The 16,876-nt window shown below is 49.8% G+C and overlaps 3 protein-coding genes and 1 non-coding gene across 4 annotated transcripts in view; 3 read left to right on the forward strand and 1 right to left on the reverse strand.

Moving 5' to 3' along the window:
• The window catches only part of IFT122 (intraflagellar transport 122), a 29,960-nt gene extending 19,478 nt beyond the window's left edge, over nt 1-10,482 (reverse strand). Inside the window, exons 1-14 of the mRNA XM_054280835.1 lie at nt 10,406-10,482; nt 10,106-10,172; nt 8,903-8,987; nt 8,014-8,092; nt 7,192-7,268; nt 6,699-6,765; nt 5,780-5,926; nt 5,043-5,118; nt 4,318-4,509; nt 3,469-3,607; nt 2,667-2,869; nt 2,055-2,192; nt 1,213-1,377; nt 171-368 (exon numbers count right to left, since the gene is read on the reverse strand). Coding sequence (XP_054136810.1) covers nt 171-368; nt 1,213-1,377; nt 2,055-2,192; nt 2,667-2,869; nt 3,469-3,607; nt 4,318-4,509; nt 5,043-5,118; nt 5,780-5,926; nt 6,699-6,765; nt 7,192-7,268; nt 8,014-8,092; nt 8,903-8,987; nt 10,106-10,172; nt 10,406-10,446 — 1,674 coding nt within the window. The 5' untranslated portion in view covers nt 10,447-10,482. The remainder of the gene's footprint in view (nt 1-170; nt 369-1,212; nt 1,378-2,054; nt 2,193-2,666; nt 2,870-3,468; nt 3,608-4,317; nt 4,510-5,042; nt 5,119-5,779; nt 5,927-6,698; nt 6,766-7,191; nt 7,269-8,013; nt 8,093-8,902; nt 8,988-10,105; nt 10,173-10,405) is intronic.
• Nucleotides 10,483-10,664: 182 nt separating this feature from the next.
• Nucleotides 10,665-14,288, forward strand: MBD4 (methyl-CpG binding domain 4, DNA glycosylase). The gene is made up of 8 exons (XM_054281192.1): nt 10,665-10,690; nt 10,791-10,973; nt 11,167-11,978; nt 12,331-12,405; nt 12,689-12,823; nt 13,057-13,206; nt 13,859-13,962; nt 14,088-14,288. The coding sequence occupies exons 1-8, from the start codon at nt 10,665-10,667 to the stop codon at nt 14,163-14,165; spliced, it is 1,563 nt and encodes a 520-aa protein (XP_054137167.1). The 3' UTR covers nt 14,166-14,288.
• Nucleotides 14,289-14,952: 664 nt separating this feature from the next.
• On the forward strand, nt 14,953-16,810 carry RPL32 (ribosomal protein L32). The gene is made up of 4 exons (XM_054280787.1): nt 14,953-15,055; nt 15,607-15,707; nt 15,901-16,082; nt 16,638-16,810. The coding sequence occupies exons 2-4, from the start codon at nt 15,612-15,614 to the stop codon at nt 16,765-16,767; spliced, it is 408 nt and encodes a 135-aa protein (XP_054136762.1). The 5' UTR covers nt 14,953-15,055; nt 15,607-15,611; the 3' UTR covers nt 16,768-16,810.
• LOC128939989 (small nucleolar RNA SNORA7) lies at nt 15,407-15,543 on the forward strand. The gene has a single exon (XR_008483273.1). It is a non-coding gene; the product is annotated as a small nucleolar RNA SNORA7 (small nucleolar RNA).
• Nucleotides 16,811-16,876: the final 66 nt, after the last annotated feature.

Raw genomic sequence — 16,876 nt, forward strand, 5'->3', positions numbered from 1 at the left:
AAACAAAAATAAAATAGATCACACAATATAACTTAAATAACAACGAAGGAAGTGTGAACTGCAATCATTTTAGTAATGAAATACAAGTAAATCTCAGAAAAGCTTCTTCACTTGTTAAACATTCATGTTTATGAGATATAAAGCAACACTTAATGAGATTAAAGGATTACCTGCGGAACTTCAACTGCTGACATAGAGAAAACATGAAGGCAGAAGATCTTGGAGCCATTGTAACCCACAACAAAGCCTTGCAGTTTTTGCTGGTGGACAGGGAAGTTGCTAGCTTTGATATTGAGGTAACCCCCTCCAGAAAAGCAAAGCATATCCTCACACTGGGTATTCCAGGCCACACTATTTGCATTGGGCTCCTAATGAGAAAAACATCTCAGGATTACAACTGATGCAATCCCATCTTTGCTAAGAAACATGCCTCCTTCAGCTGAAGTGTTTGACCCATTACAGCCTGGTGTGTACACACACACATCGATTATTCACATTTGCAATATCCTAAAGTCTGGAACATTCCTAAACAGATTTATTGGGATGTATTTTACATTTTAATTCTCAGCTATAATTGTCTTGCCTTATGTATATTTACTAGCAATCTCTAGAATCAATCTGTAAAACATAATCCCAAATTCCACAATAATATACTGCTAGTTAGTGCATTTAATTGATCATTTCTCAGTCCATTACACAAAGGAAGTTGCAGACCCTATCTTGCAGCACTCCATCCTTGCTATCCAGTATGTTCTGAAAACATTTAATCAACATTAATAAGTGACTGCTAAACTGCCAATGAAGAGAGCATTATCATGATTCCTTTTATAGCCTATGAATACCCAACGAACAAAGATGTTTAGGCTTTAATTCTGTTCGTACTAATGATAAAACTAAAATGCTCATTAACTGTAATGCTTCAGAGGGAAGCAGGGCAGAGTTCTAAATTAAACTGAAAAGGTCACATGTCTAAGAGCTCTTTATTCAGCTGTTGCTCACATAGATTTCCCGTCTTCTCATTCCTACTCCCCCGTCTCTGAGAGGGTGGTTTTGATAAACAGATCGCAGTTAAATTCTACAAGATGCGATTAATAGCTTAAAGGAGTTACGCAAATTTCTGCACAGCAACACTTTTGAGATGCTCTGTGCACCAAACCGCTTCCTGCCCTCCTGCTCCCCCATTTAGAAACCCCAGCAAGTGCTGATGCTCGCCTGGAAGAGGAGCTCCTTGGTGTGGATGTCGTAGACCAGGCAGGTGTCGTTCTCGTCCACCACGGCCAGCTTGCTGCGCGAGGCGCTCATGTCCAGGCAGCGCACGGCCGTGGCCTGCTTCAGCAGCACGATCGCCAGCGCGTTGTCCACAAAGATCTTCAGGATCTGGGAAACAAACTCACTCAGACTGCTCTGTCCCCACAACTGGAAACAGCACAGCGCGGCAAACCCTCAGTGCTGTCTGAAGTGTGAAACTGCCAGCTTTTTCAGAGACAAACTGCTATAAAATTAGGGAAATGCTTCCAGTTTGTCTCCTGAGCAGCCTGGCTGATACAACACGCTCTAGGTCGCAAGCCTATACAGATAAACCAGATGCCATGCATCCTGGGCTCTCCACTAGTCACACAATTTCATTAATACAGGAATACGCTACATACAGAAGACACAAACAGGATCTCAACGCCCTTGCTATCAGTACCTGCCACCTGGCGTGTGAAACAGACAGCCCCCACACCTGGAGCACAGCCACACCCTCACAAGTGGTCACCAGGAAAAGTGTACACACCTCCAACCCCCACTAAAGGCAAACCTGCTCTCTTCACCAACAACTCAATTTTGTCAGCTGATACTAACTCACAGACCTCCAGACCCAGTTAAACATATATTTATGAATTTTTTTGTCAGAGAATGAGAAAGACAGAAGTAATTAATTTTTAATCCCAAGATGAGACTGTCAAATAAAATTCTAGGCTGCAGAAGAGCCTGCTGCTCCTAAGGTCTCCAAGAGAACAGAATACATTTTGTTTGCAGTGGAAAGACACATACCAGAGCTGATGTGTTACCTGACCATTCTTCAGACCAACTAAGAGCCCTTCTCTCCCTGGAGGTCCTCCAATTACTTTAATGTAACGAATAAGAGATTCCATCAGCCATTCTCGTTCTTTAACACCACTAAATGAGAGGCACTGCAGTCTCTTCTCCTAAGGACACAGTAAGGTATAAAACACAGCCTGGAGGTGAAGCCAAATATCTGTGTCTGATATGTGATGTTTATACCTATACTAGCAGGTGTGTCTACTTCTACATTTAAAAATCATAAAGTCAAATACTCAATTTAATGGGTGAATTCTTTAAGACTTTGCAATCCTATGAGCAAAGAAAAACAAACACCCCCAATCTTCTTCTAGTAGCTCTCTCCCACCCGAAAGAACCCCTGGATTCTGTGCTGATTTATCAAATTCACTCTGGAGCCTGCTTTACTGAACCAGAGTCACCTGAGCCACGCCACAGTGGCTGCCCAGCAGCATGTGAGCACTGCAGGGCACAGCAGGACTGCCTTGGGAAGTGCTGCAGCACATCCCAGGGGACACTCATGTCCTGCCAGCCACTGTCTGGGACAGCTGCCTTGAACACCGAACACACCCCGGGACTACTCCAGCTTTTAAGGCACATACCTGGCATAAAATAATGTGATCTGAACACACCACCAGCAGGTTACATTCAAATTTCTTAATGATCTTTTCCTTCACCCGATAGTACATATCTGCAGAGTCATCCGTGTACAACTCATAAATCAGGATTTTCTCTGGCATCTGGATGGCTAATCTGTTTTTGTAGATTGCAATTTTCTTCACAAGCTCTCTGCCTTTTATCCTAACTAAAAAGAAAAAGCACCAAAATGATAAAGTATAAGCTGACACAAAAATAACATACAGAAATCAGAGAACTAATACACTAAAATTGAATCTCCCTAGAGCACTTCTAAAATTCAAAGCACATTCCTGCTCAGATACGTTTGCTGCTCTGCATCTACATAATCTGCTATCCCTGTCACAGTTTACCACATGAACTATGAACAGCACATTCTGGAGCAGTACTTCGAATCCTTGCCATAAAAAGACAGCAGAAACGGAGAAACTAAATATGCACAAATGCTTGCGGTTACAAGTAAGGAAAATAAAAGCTGAATATAACACATAGTATTTTTATCTCATTTTCAGAGATTAGAACTTTATTTTAAGAGCCCCTGTCCCTCCCAGTCTCTTTGCCAATGCCCACACCTTTCATTAAACTTGTCAGTGCTGAACTTGCCCACTCCAAGTTTGCCCTCTCCTCATCCCAAGTGTGTTCCACGGTGCGACTGCCAAAGTGACAACAGCCTGTCAGGTACATGCAGCGTATATTCCAAGTGTCCTGATGGATATTAACTAAAACAAGCTGCATGAAGCTTTGGCCTGCTTGCAAGTGTGGAATTACCTTTTTGCTCTGTGATGAGGTGCTGGACAATAACATCGGTCATGTTGTCCCTGTAGGCGTAGCGGTCTTTATAGAGGCCGTGGACAGTGCTGAAAATCAGCTGGTAGAAGGAGATTGTTCCATCCTGACACCCTACTGCCTGAACACAACAAGGGAATGATTTCAGTTAATTGGTACAAACAGGTGAGACCTGCCAGTGTGTGTGGTGCTTATATGAAGACCATGTCCCTTTTCCTGCACAATGAATAGACCAACACCAGCTACAGCTGACTTGTATTTAACCATGGCACAAGTGCACTGAGAATGGACTGACCTCACCACAGACCATGGAGACCACCATGCTGGGGGGGGGGGGGCTTGGGTTTATTTGGATGGGGTTTTGGATAGATTTGATTAGACAAACACACAGAGGAAGTGTGTTTATTCACTTTTAAATTTGTTTTAATTCTCTTCCCACTTGTACAGGACTCAAGAGTGCAGCATTTTAGCCTGACAGTTGCCCTGTAGGCATCTTCTTCCCATCATGGAATTAGAATTGGTCAAGCCCAGAAGTTATTAGCTGATATTTTTAATTATTTTTCCCTCCTCTTTTTTAACCAAAATGCAGCAAACACCTTACCACTTGAGAGCATTGAGAGCAGGTGTTATGCTCCTTAGATCCTTCTTACAGCTCAGGTTTTACTTTTGTGGGATATATGTAATTCCAGTGGCAGTTATAGGACCTCCCTAGACACTGGTGAAGTTCTACTGCCTCAGTAGAGCTTAGTTGTCCAAGCAACTAAGATGAGAATGTATGATCTTTAAGTAACAAATTCCCCGTGAAAATGTTAGAAAAATGTCCCTACTCACCACATAGTTGGAGTCTGGTTTAACTTTGCAGGTCCACACCCAGCTGCTCTGCTCTCCCACAGTGCCCAGACGTACCCCATCCCTTGTGAAGAGAGAAACCTGTCTGTCTGAACCTCCCAGCAAGAGATACTCTCCTTTAGTAAAGTAGCTGATGCAGCACGGGTCAAAATTGAGCACTCTGTCCTTCCCAATCTACAAGGGAAAATAGACCAAAAAACCCCAATAAAAAACGTTAACAAAAGGATAATTTCATCTTTCCTGAAAACAACAAGTGCCATTGCTGACACCATTCATCTCCTCCGTGCAGGGACTTTCAATACCCAGAGCCACTGGCTATATTAAGATTCCCAAAGATAGCTCTAAAATACATCCAAGAATCCCTCCAGTCCCAAACCATTCTGTTCAGAACACAACAACTCACAAAACCCCTTTACCCAGCTGAAAAAACCCACAAAGATGTTCTCTACAAACCAGGGAACCATGTCACACAAGCCAGCAGAGTTGTAAGGGCTTTAATGGAAGAACTGTGAGACAGCAGCTGAGCTGCTATGTGAGAATAAGAGCTGAAAGAGGAATAGTTAAAAAAAAGTAGATTCATAAAAGGCTGGGAAAACAGAAGGCGTTTAATGAAATTAATAAAGCACCTGTATACAAGTATTTTGATTGTGGGACAAAATAGAACCAAAAATACCCTGTGACTCTTGAATAAACTCTCTAAGACATACCTGCTTGCCACTCAGGTGGTAAAAGGAAAGCTTCTGACCCCAGTCTGCCACAGCTAAAATGTCATTGCGTTCATCTCTGCCAAAAAAAAAAAAAAAACAAACTAGTAATTCTACAGCAATTTAATTAACAAATCTCTTAGAGCAACAGAACCAAGTCACAGTATAGCAGAATTCACTTCATGCTACTCTTTAAAAGTCACAAACTGAAAGGACAGCAGTTTATCATTTAAACCTCTGGAAACAGCTTGGGGACACAAAATCAAAACCAGTATCCTCTATAGGAATAACTCAAAGCTTGAGGGGGGGACAGGGACACAACAAGAGGAAATGGCCTCAAGCTTTGCCAGGGAAGGTTTAGGCTGGGTATTGGGATAATTTCTTCCCTGAAAGGGCTGTCCATCAGGGGTGGAGGGATTTAAACGCTGTGTGGATGTGGCACTTGGGGACAGGTGTTAGTGGTGGCTTTGGCACTGCTGTAGGAGTGGTTGGATTTGATGTCTCAAAGGGCTTTTTCAACCTAAACAATCCATGTCTCCAATCTACACTTGTTCCCAGGTTCTCTATTCAGTTGAGGACTGGCAGCAAAGCCAAAACCCCAATATATAATCACTTAAAGAAGGTAACAGATATGGGAATTAATCTGCTCCAGCAGGGATAGAAGTCAAGCCTTTCTGCAATCAATGAGCCAAGGATTATCTATTCAGAATGAAAAAAAAAAGAAGGATGAAATTATTTACCTGGAAGGATTCCAACAAATTGACCATACTGGAGAGGAAGAGCCCCCTGGCCTCTCTATTTTCACCTTCTCATCACCATTTTTGTTCCTTATGCTGACAATGCCGTTGAACATCCCCAAAGCAAGGTACTGGCCATCATTTGTCCAGCTGAGAAAACACATACACACTGAAGAGTAAACTACAAACAAGCAGCAGAAAGGCAGGATGGTGAATAGCACACTCACACAGGAATGGTAGATTAAAGTATACTTCTAAGAGGGAGTTCTGAGAGGTGGCTAGTAATCCTATGGTTTGTTTATGCATCTAAATCCACATTTATAGCAACAGCACTCTCTACATCAAGGACATTTTATCATATATACAGAAGTAAAATAATAATTTAAAGCTTGCAATATTTGTAACATGTGCTAAGTCAGATACAGTTTGGGGATGGCAGTCTGGGAGCAGACCAAGATGCTTTAAAAGCCACATTTAGAACATGATCAGATGGAACTGTCTGGTGTAGGACAGGGGAGGCCTAGGGTCTATTCTGGTCTATTCTTCAGTCAGATGAATGACTTCAGTTATGAATCCTTACTTCAGATTCCCCACAAAGATAATAACTTCTTCAACTGAAAACCCCAACAGTACAGGGAATGAAGAACAAACAAACATTGCAATTATTTTTCCTGTAACTTCATTTTATTGTTGTTGCACAAGAGAGAAGAACAGATGGGACGGAACAGCTAAGACACCTGCTCAAGACCAGAATCTGTCTCTGATGCCTTCAAAAGGATTTAGTTATAAACAAGACCAAGCATAACCCAACACTTTGCTACTGAAAAAGAAGGAAGGAAAAGTCTTTTTTTTTAAAGCTTCTATCTTGAAATGGTTTGTATTGAAACTAACTTAAATGACACAGATAACCCTTAAAACTTACCTACAGCAAGTAATCCTGCTGCTTGTTTTATGTTTAGAGACTGACTTCTGTTCTGGAGACCACAAGCCTTGATGAAAGAAAACAAAGAGCCAATGATAAGTAAGTATGTGCCAGGGTTCAGACTGGAAACTAATACTGTCAGAGAACTCAGCTGGGATTTCAGAGGCACCAAAGTCTTGTACACTGCAAGTGGGCATTTAAATACATATTATTTATTATTAAATGGAAAAAAAAATCCATCTAAATAACAGAGGATGTCTCTGCAAAAAATTCCAGTAACAGAGCAGCACATTTGATCCTGTGACCCATCACTACTGTCCTTTCTCACTGAGTTTAAGTGGTTTAAATCAGTATCCAATGTCACTGAATGTTAGGTAGCTTTGTGTCCCATCTCTCCTGGAGTCACAGAGCTGTACCTATCTGTAGTTAGCTAAGCTATCTAACTGTAATGGAATTCACTGTCTTGATGGAAAAGTTAAGGGAGAAGACATACCAAAATCCCCAGACGAGCAGGATGCCAACTGATGAGTGAGAGGATTGTATGAAACGCACTGGATAGAGTCATTATGCCTAGAATGAAGTTACAATCAGATTTCAATAAATCATTCTTAAATGTCCCTTTTCTGACTTTCAGCAAGTGAGCTGAAAGCTTTAGCAGATGCCAAAATAACTGGATTGGTTTATAGTACATCAAGTAAGTCTGCTATCACTGTAAAGTAATTAAGTAATAAACCTTGTAAAAACTGTCTCCAAGTAGCAGGATTCACTGTATTTCATCAAGATTACAGCAACAGGGGTTTGAAAAATATGACTGAAGGCTGTAACCAAATCCTAAACCAAGCGCGCTTGTGCGGGCCCTGCGCAGCGACCAGCCAGCTCCTGATAAATGTGCACTCAGGAGAACATGAAGCTGCTGCTCCAGAGGGCTCTCTGAAAACAGAGCCAAATGACTGAAATCTACCAGAAGTGACAAACCCATCTTCAATTTGATCTTTGAACCAGAATTATGGTTTATTATAGAAGACTGGGCATACTATGTTTAATTTTATTATGACCTATTCTGAGTGTCCCTAGTTCTCTGTCAGCCCTCTAAATTCACAGATTTCTCTGAATTCCCCACCTCCTTTTATGCCTTTAATTGCTTTCCTGCCTCACTCAGATACTTCAGCTGCTCTTTTCCTCCTCCCTCCCCTATCACCCATTTTCTCTGACCTTAGCGAACCTTCTCCCAAATCTAACAGCTCATGCTCTTTAATTGCAGCAGTGAATAATCAAAATCAGCTTCTGAGGCACAGAACTGAACAGCATCACTTACGTGTACTTCAGAATTCCTTCTAACTTTGAAGTCCAAATTATCACACTTTTATCAGCAGAGCCAGATGCGAAACGCTTGCCTAGGAATTAGAGATAAATTAAATCCCACACATACAAGAATCACTTTCACTCCAAATACTCAATCAAAGAGAGAGCAAGAAGTTCTTGAACTCGACAAGGCTCAAGTAATAAAGGGGCTGACACTGAGTCATGGATGTGCTGGTGCTCTCCCAGGCACATGGAGTTCCAGTGGCTGCTCTGCACCATTTCCATGGCCTTGCTAGTAACCAGTCCTTCCAGTGCTGTCCAGCCCCACGCTGGAGATTGATGGGAAACAAGTTAAACTGGTACAGGGTCACAGGAACTCCCATCACCCTAACAGCAGCAGCTGCAGGAAGGCCCCCAACCCACAGAGTGCGTCCCACTGAGTGAGAGTTGTAGACCATGAGAGAACTGGAAGCAGAGTGCACTGAGCAGGTAACATGTGAAGGATCAGGAGATCAGGAAGCTCTGGGACAGAGGAAATACAGGAATAAAACTCAGAGGCAGATGAGTAGTAGAAATAGGAATCTCTGAGGTGAGCCTTCTCCTCACGCTGCCCATGAATATACCCTTCACCAGTGCTAAGCCTAACACTAAAGTCAAAGAGGAGGAGCAGTGGGAGCTCTTGGGCTCACAGGTGACCGTACAGGTACCTGTGCAGGTAGATCTGCACAGCAGATCACAGCCTCCACTGGACAGCAAACCCAGCACTTGTTAAAGAATAAAGCCCAGCAGTCCCACGCTGTGACCAGAACAATGCCCACTTCCAACTTCCATGGGCAATCAACCACCCGTGGGAGAGATGCACTCTGCAAACCAGGCTAACAGTGCCCCAGGGTGCTATTTACCATCTTTGGCATAAGCCACGCAGTACACAGTGTCTTTATGTCCCTTCAAAGGCTGAATTAGGGTTCCATCAGAAGTATCATACACCTGTTCAAATGGGGAGAAAAAACCAATCCAAATATACAAACAAAAGAACTTGCACAAAAAAGCCCTTCATTGAGTCAGAGAACCACATTTGGGTGGGAAGGGACTTTAAAGCTCACTCACTTCATGCCCCCGTGGGGCAGAGAAACCTTCAACTAAACCAGGTTGCTGCAAGTCCCATCCAACCTGGTGTAAACACCTCCAGTGTGAGGGCTGGGATATAAAATTACTGAAGGTCAGCAGATTATGCACTTCCTTTTGTGCCTGCTTTTTGGATTTCATATAGTTCATACAAGACAAAACATTTTCTAGCACAGAAACAGCTTTCTGTAACTTGATATTCTTAGAAAGAAAGAAGTCAGTACTAGAAAATAACATGCACAAAGGACATTTTTCAACAGCTTGTTTGGCAGCTTGTTTTACATCTTATTGGCTTTTTATCTTTTATTTTTATATTTTACATCTTGCTGTTAAAACATCTCTCTACGCATTTTATGTTTAAGCATAATAAATTACTGCAAAGGAGCATCACTAAATACGTGATTGCGTTAGCCCTGAAAATAAAGCTGTTGTCCTGCAATGCTGAACTCTACAATCCCTCCATCCCGTCTTTCCCTTCCTGCAGCTCCTAACCTGCCCCACCTGGACGCTTCGCAGGACCTGCGAGCAGCTGGCGCTGAGCTGCTCCTGCAGCAGCCCCAGGGACCCACAAACAGCTCGAGGTGAATGTTCCCACACCGGTCCTGTCACCTCAGCGCCAGGACGCGGGTCCGAGCCTCGGCCCTGGCTCAGAGATTTAAGGAGACTCGCACCAGCACGGCCCCTGCGCTGCGCCAGGACTAGGGCGGGTTCATGGACCTCAAACCCCGGGCGCCCACAGGAGCACGAGATGACACAAATAGCTTAAATCCAATTACTTTTGGAAATAGAGCTTAAAACTTGGTGAGAAATATTTAAAAGCTTCAAAACACTTTAGAATTGGCCTGCATTAATATGTATGTTACTGTGAGGCTGCACTGACAGAGATAAGGGGATTTCAGATAGGTTATATTCATAAGTTAATGTGAAAGAAATCATGCTCATACAGCTGAAAAGGAGAGAGGACAAGGAGGTTTCCCTACCAGCAGCCTGTTTCCAGCAGCAATTATCAGCTGGGTCCCATCCGGCTTGAACGCGAGGTCGTAAATGCTGCGGGAAACAAACAAACAAACCAACCAAGAACCGCGTGTCAGGAGACAGAAACTGACCAGAGGTGCCGCCCGGCCAGCCCTGCAGCGGCCCAGGGAGCGTGGCTGTGACTGCCCACGAACCCCGAGCGGCAGGAGCGCCCGGGCCCGACCCGCGCCGGGAGCCCCCCGCAGCCCCGAGCAGCCGCCCGGAACGGAACGGGCCGGCACGCCGGCTGTGCCGGGGCCGCTCACCACTGCTCGGCCCTGTCGCGCCAGGTGAGCGCGGCCCGCATGCCTCGGACCCCGCACGGCTCGGCACGGCTCGGCGCCGCCCCTCACGGCCGGGCCCGCTCCGCGCCGGGCGCCGCTTCCCCGGCCCCGCCGCTGCCACGGGCAACGCGCCTGCGCCCGCGGCCCGCGGGTCCGCCAGCCCGCCAGGGGGCGCTGCCAGCGCCGCGGGGCCGCTCGCGCGGGGCGGGGCCGGGAGGGTCACGTGAGCGGCGCGCGGGAGATGGCGGCGCCGGGAGCGGCGGGCGGGTGAGGGCGGAGCGGGCCCGGTGCGCGGGCCTCGTCAGCGGGGCGCGGGCGGGGATCCGGCCCCAGGCCCGCCCCGCTGTCCCCGGAGCTCTGCCGGCAGCGGGACCTTACCCGGGCTCTTCTTCCCCTGCAGCCCCGGGGGCGGCAGTCGAGGCGCGGCGGCGGCGGCGGAACGGCCCGGCCCCAACCCCAACCCCAGCCCCGTCCCCCGCGGGTGGCAGCGGGTGAGCAGCCGCAGGCGGGCGGGCAGGACGGCCGGGAGGATCGACGTGTATTTCATAAGGTGAGGCTGGGGCTGTCAGTGAGTTCCGTGTGGCCTTGCTTGGCAGGGCCCCAGAAATCTGCCCAGGCGTCGCCCTCAAAAATTGGTTTTGTCCTTCGTTTTGGGGTTGTTTTCATGTATTATTGAAGATTTGTAAGCAAAGAGCGGTAGAATGAGAAAGTCAATGCTAATTTCCTTTCCTTTCCTACCACAGCCCTGAAGGGAAGAAGCTGAGGTCAAAACGAGCACTTGTGGAGTATTTACAGAAAACTGGGGAGACAACACTGAAAGCAGCAGATTTTGATTTTGTAGCTCCTCGAGGAAGCACACGTTCAGGATTGAAGGGATATGGCACAGGAGCTGCAAGGACTGACCTGGAAAAGGAGGATTGTCAGAGCAGAGCGCAGGAGCTCCATGCACAGAATGGTGCTGAGGCTGGAATTCAGAACATCCAGGCTGGGAGTGGAAACCTGGAAGATGCTACATCTACTGTGGAAGGCACGGGTTTTGTAGTGGTAGGCACAAAATCAGAGGAGAATTTGAAAACCAGAAGAAAGAGGGCAGATGGGAGAAGCGTTCAAACTAGGAAACGTGAGAAGGGCTCAGAAAGGAGGAACCAAGGTGACGCCAAGAGCAAGAGGCAGAGAAGAGTCCCTAACGCACGGGAGACCAAGTGTGCTCAGAACGAGAGGGGCCGTGGGCAGGCAGACACGCATGGAGCTGACAGCCAGGGAGGGGGTGCAGCAGGGGCTGACCCTGGGGGCGCAGGGACAGCTCTGGCAGCAACGTCCAGGGCACGGCTCAGGCCGGTGCCTGGCTCACAGAGGCAGCTGGCTCACCTGCCAGAGGAGGGGCCGTGCTCCAGTGACACACCTGCTGCAGGCTCTGAGGAGAAACCCCATGGACTGCAGACAGGCCCAGTGGCGGATCCAGGGGCTCTGGGTGAGCAGAGTGAGCAGCCTGACTCCCAGGTGGATGCTGAGCCGTGGCACAGGAGCAGCCTCGCAGCAGCCACAGTGCCTCCAGGTGGGTGAGACAGCAGAGGGTGATGCCAGCCCTCACCTTCTGCCCAGGCCTCTCCTAGCTCTTGAGGCCACGTGTTCTGCTTCAGGTCAAGCTGCTCTGACATCCAAATCTCATTTTTATCCAACAGCATTTAAATTAATGCAGACTTACTCAAAACTGAAACTTACTGTGCCAAGCTCTTAAGCTGTACAGTGTCAGGCAATAATCTGAGGAGATTTAAGGTACATTTGTGTACTGTACATGAGAAGAATTCCCTCTGTTTCCATCACTGCATAAAGCAGAGGTGGTGTGTGAAACATGACAACAAAATACTTGCTGCTTTTGCTTAATGCTGAAGTTTATTTCTTTACAGAAGAGTCTGTCCCACGAACACAAGTGGAGAGAAGGAAAACGAGTCCCTATTTTTCCAGTAAATACAGCAAAGAAGGTATTGTATTTAGGGTAATACATTTTTTATGGGGAAGGGATCGGATAGCTCAGGATCAAGTGATGATGTGGAAAATTCCTTGCAGCTTGACACTGGCTGCAGCTGTGCCAAGTGGGACAGTCCCCTGCAGCTGTGCAAAGGCCGTGTGGGAGCTGCTGTGGCTCCCTCTATGCACAGTGCCTCCACAATAATGCTTCAGAGGTCTTCTTCTTTTTTTTTTTCATTAAATAGGTAAAGCCATCCTTTGCTGTCTAATAAACATTCCTGTGTTGCCCCTGTACAGCCCTCAGCCCACCCAGAAGGAAGGCCCTCAGAAAATGGACTCCTCCACGTTCTCCTTTCAATCTTATCCAGGAAACACTCTTCCATGATCCATGGAAGCTTCTCATTGCCACCATATTTCTCAACAAAACTTCAGGTAAGTAGAGTAGCAGGAGTAGGTGTGTAGATGTTGGGAGGTGTTACGGGGCTGAAACAGCTGCCAGTTTTAATGGCGTTAATGAAATAATTGATTTCTTTTAACTTGTGTCACTGTGAAATAATAATCCTTAGTTGGTACCTTACCTTGGAAAAGCTCACTTGAGAAAGCACATGGATAGTGCAGAAGGAGAGCTCCATCCCAGCCTCCTGCTCACGGGATTCTTTCACCAGGGAAAATGGCCATTCCAGTGCTCTGGGAGTTCCTGAGGAAGTATCCTTCTCCTGAGGTAGCCAGGGCTGCAGACTGGAAAGAAATGTCAGAGCTGCTCAAACCTCTGGGCCTCTACGAACTCAGAGCCAAAACCATCATCAGGTTCTCAGGTGGGTTTTCCTGACAGCTGGAGCCATCTTGGTTATGCTGGCAAAAGACAAACAGCTTTGATGCAAACGCTGCTCTGGGGATTGGGTGTGTTGGTGTCTGTTTTGTGCAGCATTTGGGATCCATTGGTGTCACACAGGCAAAGCTGCTGATCCCAGTGTGACCTGGGAGGGAAACCCAGCCACGGTGTGTTCTGCAGGAGACCAGGAACTGGTTGGAGTGGGAGAGACCCAAGCACCCGCAGCACTGCTGCTGTGTTTGAGCACTGTCACGGGGTGGCTCTGCTCAGGGCTGCTCTGGTGACCTGCAGAAGCCCCTTCCACCTGGGATTTTTCTGATTCTGTACTCAGAACCTGCCGAGGAGAATTTTGTTCAGATGAGAGAGATTATGAATAAAACTCCCACGGTGGTTTGTTGAAAAGCAGTTTGATGTGGTATTCACATTCTCTAAACAGAGAATGTAAACACCACAGTTTAAGATTAACCCGTGGGGATTCACGGTCTGCGTGCACCAGGAAACACCTGAAACTTTTGGTTTTCATTTGAAATGTGCCGAAGTGAAGTCATGTAACAGTGGCACAGGGTGCTCCTGTGTGCAGGCGGTGAGGGCAGGTGTGTGTGTGCAGGTGCTGAGTGCTGTGCCCTGCCCCGCAGGTGAGTACCTGAGCAAGGCGTGGCGCTACCCGATCGAGCTGCACGGCATCGGCAAGTACGGCAACGACTCCTACAGGATCTTCTGTGTTAACGAGTGGAAGGAGGTGGGTGGCGCCCTTCGGCTGTCACTTGTGCCCACCGACCCCCAGGCACCAACACTCACAATGTTGGAGCGATGAGATATTTTAAGGTGTTTTAGTAAATATTTGACATTTTCCCTGTGTCTCAGGTGCAGCCACAGGACCACAAGTTGAACGTGTACCACACGTGGCTGTGGGAGAACCGGGAGAGGCTGAGCATCGACTGAGCTGAGCTGGGGCTGACCTGCTCCACCACCTCCCCTCGGGTGCCCTCACAGCTCTGGGTGTATATATTTGTGTGATGTCATGGCTAGGTCATTGCTATTTTTTTAATAAACGTGTCCCTGTTTTGTAGTGCCTGTCTCTTCTTGCAGTGCGGCTCTCTGCCTGCAGCTGCCTCCCCGGGCTGGGGGCTCGCTGGGCACAGGCATCCAGTGCCCACCGTTACCTCCCCCGGGCCCGGAGCAGTCGGGATCTGATCCCGGTGCTGCTGGACACGGACTGAGGGGGAGAGCGTGTGCAGGGAGCAGCCCGGGACGGAGCAGACCCCGCTCCGTGCCCGCTGCCCGGGCCTGGCCCGGCCCCCGGTGCCGCCGGAGCTAGTGGCGCCTTCCCAGTCTCATCCAGGGGTGGGCCCCGTGTCGCTGCGGCAGGAGAGGGCCCGAGGCGGGTTCTGGCTCCCGGAGCCGGGGCCGCTCTCGGTCGCTCGGGCCGTGCCCCGCGTTCCGGGCCTGCGGAGCCCGAGCGGGCCCGGCCGGCTCCGCCGCGCCGCCGGGGGGCGCTCGCCCGCCCGCCCGCACTGGCGGAAGCAGCTGGCGGGCACCGCCTGCGCTGTGACGCAGACAGGTCCTGGCAGCCCCGTAGCAGGCGCGCTGTCCGTGGCGGTGGGCGGGAAGCACCGATTCTGGGCGCCCCCGCCGGACTGAACCTCCCTGCCCGGTGCCACCTCTCCGCGGCGGCGGGCTGATCTCCGCGCCGCCCCGCCGGGGCCCGGTGCCCCGTGTGCGCGGCCGCAGCGCCACACGCCCCTGCCAGCACCGCCCGCCTGTCCCATAAGCGCTTGCGCGGGGCCCCTCCCTCTCTCGCCCGGCCCGCGGTGGACGCGCCATCGGCACCGGTGAGTCCCTGCCGCGCCATCCGGGGCCATCCGCGCCCCGGCGCTTCTGGCACGGACCGGTTTCCTCCCTTTCCCCTCCCCTCCGCCGCATCTTTTCCCCGTGGCGCGGAAAGCGGCTCCCGCGGGCCGGCACCGGTCCTCTGCCTGCGGAGGATGGGTGGCGCTGGGGGCCCACCCGCGCCCCTTCCCGGGCGGCGGGGCCGCCGCGGCCGCGCTCGATCAGCAGCCGGGCCGGGGCCTCTGGAGCGTGGGCGGGCGGAGCCGGGGGGTCTCGGTCGCCGTTGGTCTCCGCGGCGTGCGGCGCCGGACTCCGGGCAGGAGCATCGCAGGGCCGCGGGGATGACACCGCGGCACCTCCCAGGATCGCATCTGGAGAGCTCCCAGTGCTCTGCCAGCTTCGGAGGCGGGAGGAAGAGCCCCAGCAGATGAAGACCCATTCCCTCACCGGCCCGCCCGTGGCCCCTGGGGGAAGGCAGTCTGCGACACGCGTGGCCCGGGGAGCTGCACCGCACCTGGGTCACGCCCCGCGCTCACCCCGCTCTGTCCCGCAGCCACCATGCCTGCCCTCAGGCCTCTCGTGAAGCCCAAGATCGTCAAGAAGAGAACCAAGAAGTTCATTCGGCACCAGTCTGACCGCTATGTCAAGATCAAGGTGAGGAGTTGCTGCAGCTTCCCCAGGACAGAACTTTTGGGGTGCCTTTGGTGTAGGTGGTAAAGGAAAGCCCAGCAGGATGGTGCCGAACTGCAGCAGCTGGGCAGGGAGTGTGGGGGCCGGTGTAGGCAGCCCTCAGGCCAGCTGTGGTCAGGGTGGTCTCGTTTTGTAACTGTTTTCTGCATTTGTGCAGCGCAACTGGCGCAAACCCAGAGGCATCGACAACAGAGTGCGCCGGCGCTTCAAGGGACAGATCCTGATGCCCAACATCGGCTATGGCAGCAATAAGAAGACAAAACACATGCTGCCCACAGGCTTCAGAAAGTTCCTGGTCCACAATGTAAAAGAGCTCGAAGTGCTGATGATGAGCAACAAGTGAGTGTGTGGGGGCTGTACTCCCGCCTGGGAGGGGTGGCATGGTCGGGGGAAACGAGGAAAGTCATTGCTTGGAGAGCATAGATGCCATCACTGTTCCCTCAGTGAATGGCTGCTGGAGGGTAGGGGCACAGAGAAGCCTTGAGGCTGGCAGTCTCATCCCCTTGGCAAAAATACACAACGGTGGCAAGCAGGGCTGTGCCACATCACTGGTAACCACAGACAGAACTGGAGCTCTGGGTCAGACCTGGGCACAAGTCTGCTCCAGTGCTTGTTTTTGCTACAAAGTAGTAAGAACAGTAATTTACAACGGCCTTTGGCTGAGTCATTCACAGGAAAAGCTGAGCTTTTCTGCAGGGGAGCTCCTGCTTCAGGCCAGTGAGGGGTGGGAGTCATGGTTCAGTGCCCGTGCAGTGATGCCCCCGAGCCCAGCTGTGCCCGAGTACTGCTGGCAGGACAGCTCCAACGCTGTCCCTTGGTGGCCTGGCTCCAGAGGGCTTTGCCTCAGCTCTGGGTGCTGCTGGAGCCAAGGCCAACGCTGTGTGTCTCCAACAGGTCGTACTGTGCAGAGATTGCCCACAACGTGTCCTCGAAGAACAGGAAGGTGATCGTGGAGAGAGCCGCACAGCTCGCCATCAAGATCACCAACCCCAACGCCAGACTGCGCAGCGAGGAGAACGAGTAGCAGCCTCTGCAGCACAGGTGTATTTAATAAAGCCTCAGTCCAACTCGGGTTCTGTTTTGCATGGGCACGGGAGGGGCAGCAGCCTGTATTTGGCTCCAGGGCTCTGCTG

The sequence above is a fragment of the Melozone crissalis genome, unplaced genomic scaffold (genome assembly GCF_028551555.1).
Source record: "Melozone crissalis strain CALT ecotype California unplaced genomic scaffold, PUWL_Pcris_2 ptg000029l_1, whole genome shotgun sequence".
In the NCBI taxonomy this organism is placed as follows: Eukaryota; Metazoa; Chordata; class Aves; order Passeriformes; family Passerellidae; genus Melozone; species Melozone crissalis.